Below are 2,821 nucleotides of genomic sequence, written 5' to 3'. Positions count from 1 at the left end.
GCCGAGCCAATAAAGAGATTTTTATAAGAGGGGAAAAGTAGTTTAATTTATTGTAAGATAAAAGTACAATGAAAGAATAGGAAAATGAAATATTGAACATAAAACTAGGAAAAGAAGAAAAATGAAAAAGCAAAAGAGTAACATCTGAAGACACAGATCTACAGCTTAAGACCAAAGAAGAAAATGAAAGAGAATTGAAGGTAAAGAGACGTGAAAGAAAAATAACATTGTTCAATAAATTCTAGTAAAAGCTGAAAAAGAATTTAAATGTGAAGTAGAAAAACCCACTTAAAATCTAAATTACTGTCAAATTCTTCAAATCACCTTCTGCCTGAAGAATATGAGGAAAACAATGGGGAAAAACTAACTTACCTTTCGAACAATACTGTCTTCCACATTTGATTTTTTATTGCTGCCCTGTTTACCCATTAAAGTAATCTCTAGTTGACAAAAAGGTTTCGGTAAAATATCACATTGCGTAAAGAATTTTCTCCATTCAACAATATATGCTTTTAGCAAAGCTGTATCATCTTGATGGCTCAGTACTCGCTGAAAAAAAAAATCATACCAATTTAAAGTAAATCCTGGTGCTCTGAAGAATAAAAATAAAACATATTCATGCTATAACTGAAATTTTAAAAATTTATTGTACAAACTATATTATATCCAAGAGAAATTGAAACACATTCACAAAAAATCTTATACATGAATGTTCCTACCAGTATTATTCAAAATAAACAAAAAGCAGAAATGATCCAAATGTCCATCAGCTGATGAATGGATAAGTCCTATATGGAATGTACACAACAGAATATTATTCAACCATAAAAAGAAACAAAATACTAATAAATGCTACAACACAGATGAATCTTGGAATCATTATCAAAGTGAAAGAAATGAATTACAAAAGGCTACATATATTGTTTGATTCCATTTATAAGAAATGTCAAAACCAGGCAAATCCATAGAGCCAGACAGCAGATTAGTGGCGGGAGTGATTGTTAACAGCTACAGAGTTTCTTTTCAAGGTGATGAAAATATTCTGGAATAAGTGGCTGATAGTTGCGTAATTTTATGAATGTTCTAACCCATTAATTCACATGCTTTTAACAAAGCTGTATCACAAAAAGAGATGTGAAAGAAAAATAATATTATTTTATATTTATTCACATGCTTTATGAAGGTGAATTTTATGACATGTGAATTATCTCTCAAGTTTTTAAAAAAGGTATTGGAGCCCATTTCCCCACTCCTAGAGTTTGGTCTAGTCTCGTGACTTGCTCTGACCAAAACAATGTCATAGATTTAATGTTGTGAGATTTTTCAAGCCAACACCTGAAGATTCAGGTCTTACAGATTCCACTTTCACCTCAAAAACTGGTTTTCTAAGAATGAGACATCACCTGAGAAAATGACATGAAGGCTGTGTTGACCAGTTTGATGGAAGTATTTCGGGTTGCATGTGAAAACCCCACACTGTACCCCAGAAGTGCATTAATGTACATAGTTAACATTCAATAAAAAAAAAAAAAAAACACAAAAAAAAAAAAAAAAAAAAAAAGAATGAGACATCACACAGGGGAAGAGAAAGCCAGCACCACATGCTAAATATCTGCTTAATGCTCTCTTGGCCACCCAGTTCTTGAAGAGCCAAAAAGCTAACTGTTGCTGCATTAATAAGCTCAGGTTAGATCAGCCCAAATGACTACGCCACACAATTATGAACAAATAAAATAGTTGTTAATGTAACAAGAAGAATCCAATTTTCTAATAATTTCCCAAGCATTGTGTTTATTATTTTTATTTATTTCTTGTCTTTTAAAACTGCTATAGTTAACATTTTAATACGTATGTCTTTCCCATTTGAGAGATTTAGGGTTTCCAACTGAAATAAGTTCAGCTGAAGACTGTTTAATAAATACTCAAAAAACTAAATTTTCTTTCTTTTTTTCTTTTTGGAGACATAGTCTCACTTGTCACCCTCAGTATAGTGCCATGGTGTCACAGATCACAGCAACCTCAAACTCTTGGGCTCAAGAGATTCTCTTGCCTCAGCCTCCCAAGTAGCTGGGACAACAGGTGCCCTTCACAACACCCAGCTAGTTTTAGAGACAAGGTCTTGCTCTGGCTCAGACTGGTCTCGAACTTGTGAGGTTAGGCAATCTGCCTGCCTCAGCCTCCCAGAGTATTAGGATTACAGGCGAAAAACACTGTGCCCAGCTCTAAATTTTCTTAACAGTTTAAAAATTATATACTTGATTGGAGGGATCACTTCTGTGGTTTATCTTACAAGGGTACAAGTGAATCTTTCTAAGAGTAGAATAAGAACATTTTAACACAATAACTAAGAAAATGACATGAAGGCTTTGTTAACCAGTTTGATGGAAATTTTTCAAATTGTATGTGAAAACATCACACTGTACCCCAGAAATGCATTAATGTACATAGTTACCATTCAATAAAAAAAAAAAGAAAATATAATCCACTCACAATAGAATGAAAATAAATTTTATTTATATTAAAAAAAATCATACACTTATGTCTAACATAGGTGTCTACTTTTAATGGTGCTGAATCTTGTCCTAGTGATCTTGCTCAGGTCTACATTTCCAGACTTTATTCAGTCAAGCTACAGTGAAACCCTTACATATTTTGTTTGCTAGGGCTGAGTATAAACGCCCGTTAACAATATCTCTGCTGATTATTTTTATTTTTTGAAACAGAGTTTCATTTTGTTGCCCTCGGTAGAGTGCCCTAGTACATAGCTCTGAGCAACCTCAAATTCTCAGGGTCAAGCCATCCTCTTGCCTCAACCTCCCAA

At 33.4% G+C, this 2,821-nt stretch overlaps 1 protein-coding gene across 1 annotated transcript in view; it reads right to left on the bottom strand.

Moving 5' to 3' along the window:
* Nucleotides 1-2,821, bottom strand: part of CUL5 (cullin 5) — a 122,477-nt gene that overhangs the window by 66,176 nt on the left and 53,480 nt on the right. The window contains exon 4 of the mRNA XM_012808138.2: nucleotides 373-549. Within this exon, the coding sequence (XP_012663592.1) occupies nucleotides 373-549 (177 nt within the window). The remainder of the gene's footprint in view (nucleotides 1-372; nucleotides 550-2,821) is intronic.

This window comes from Otolemur garnettii, unplaced genomic scaffold, assembly GCF_000181295.1.
Source record: "Otolemur garnettii isolate 467f Iridium unplaced genomic scaffold, OtoGar3 scaffold00086, whole genome shotgun sequence".
Lineage (NCBI taxonomy): Eukaryota > Metazoa > Chordata > Mammalia > Primates > Galagidae > Otolemur > Otolemur garnettii.
Note: the sequence above shows the minus strand (reverse complement) of the source record. Positions and strands in the feature narration are given on the sequence as shown.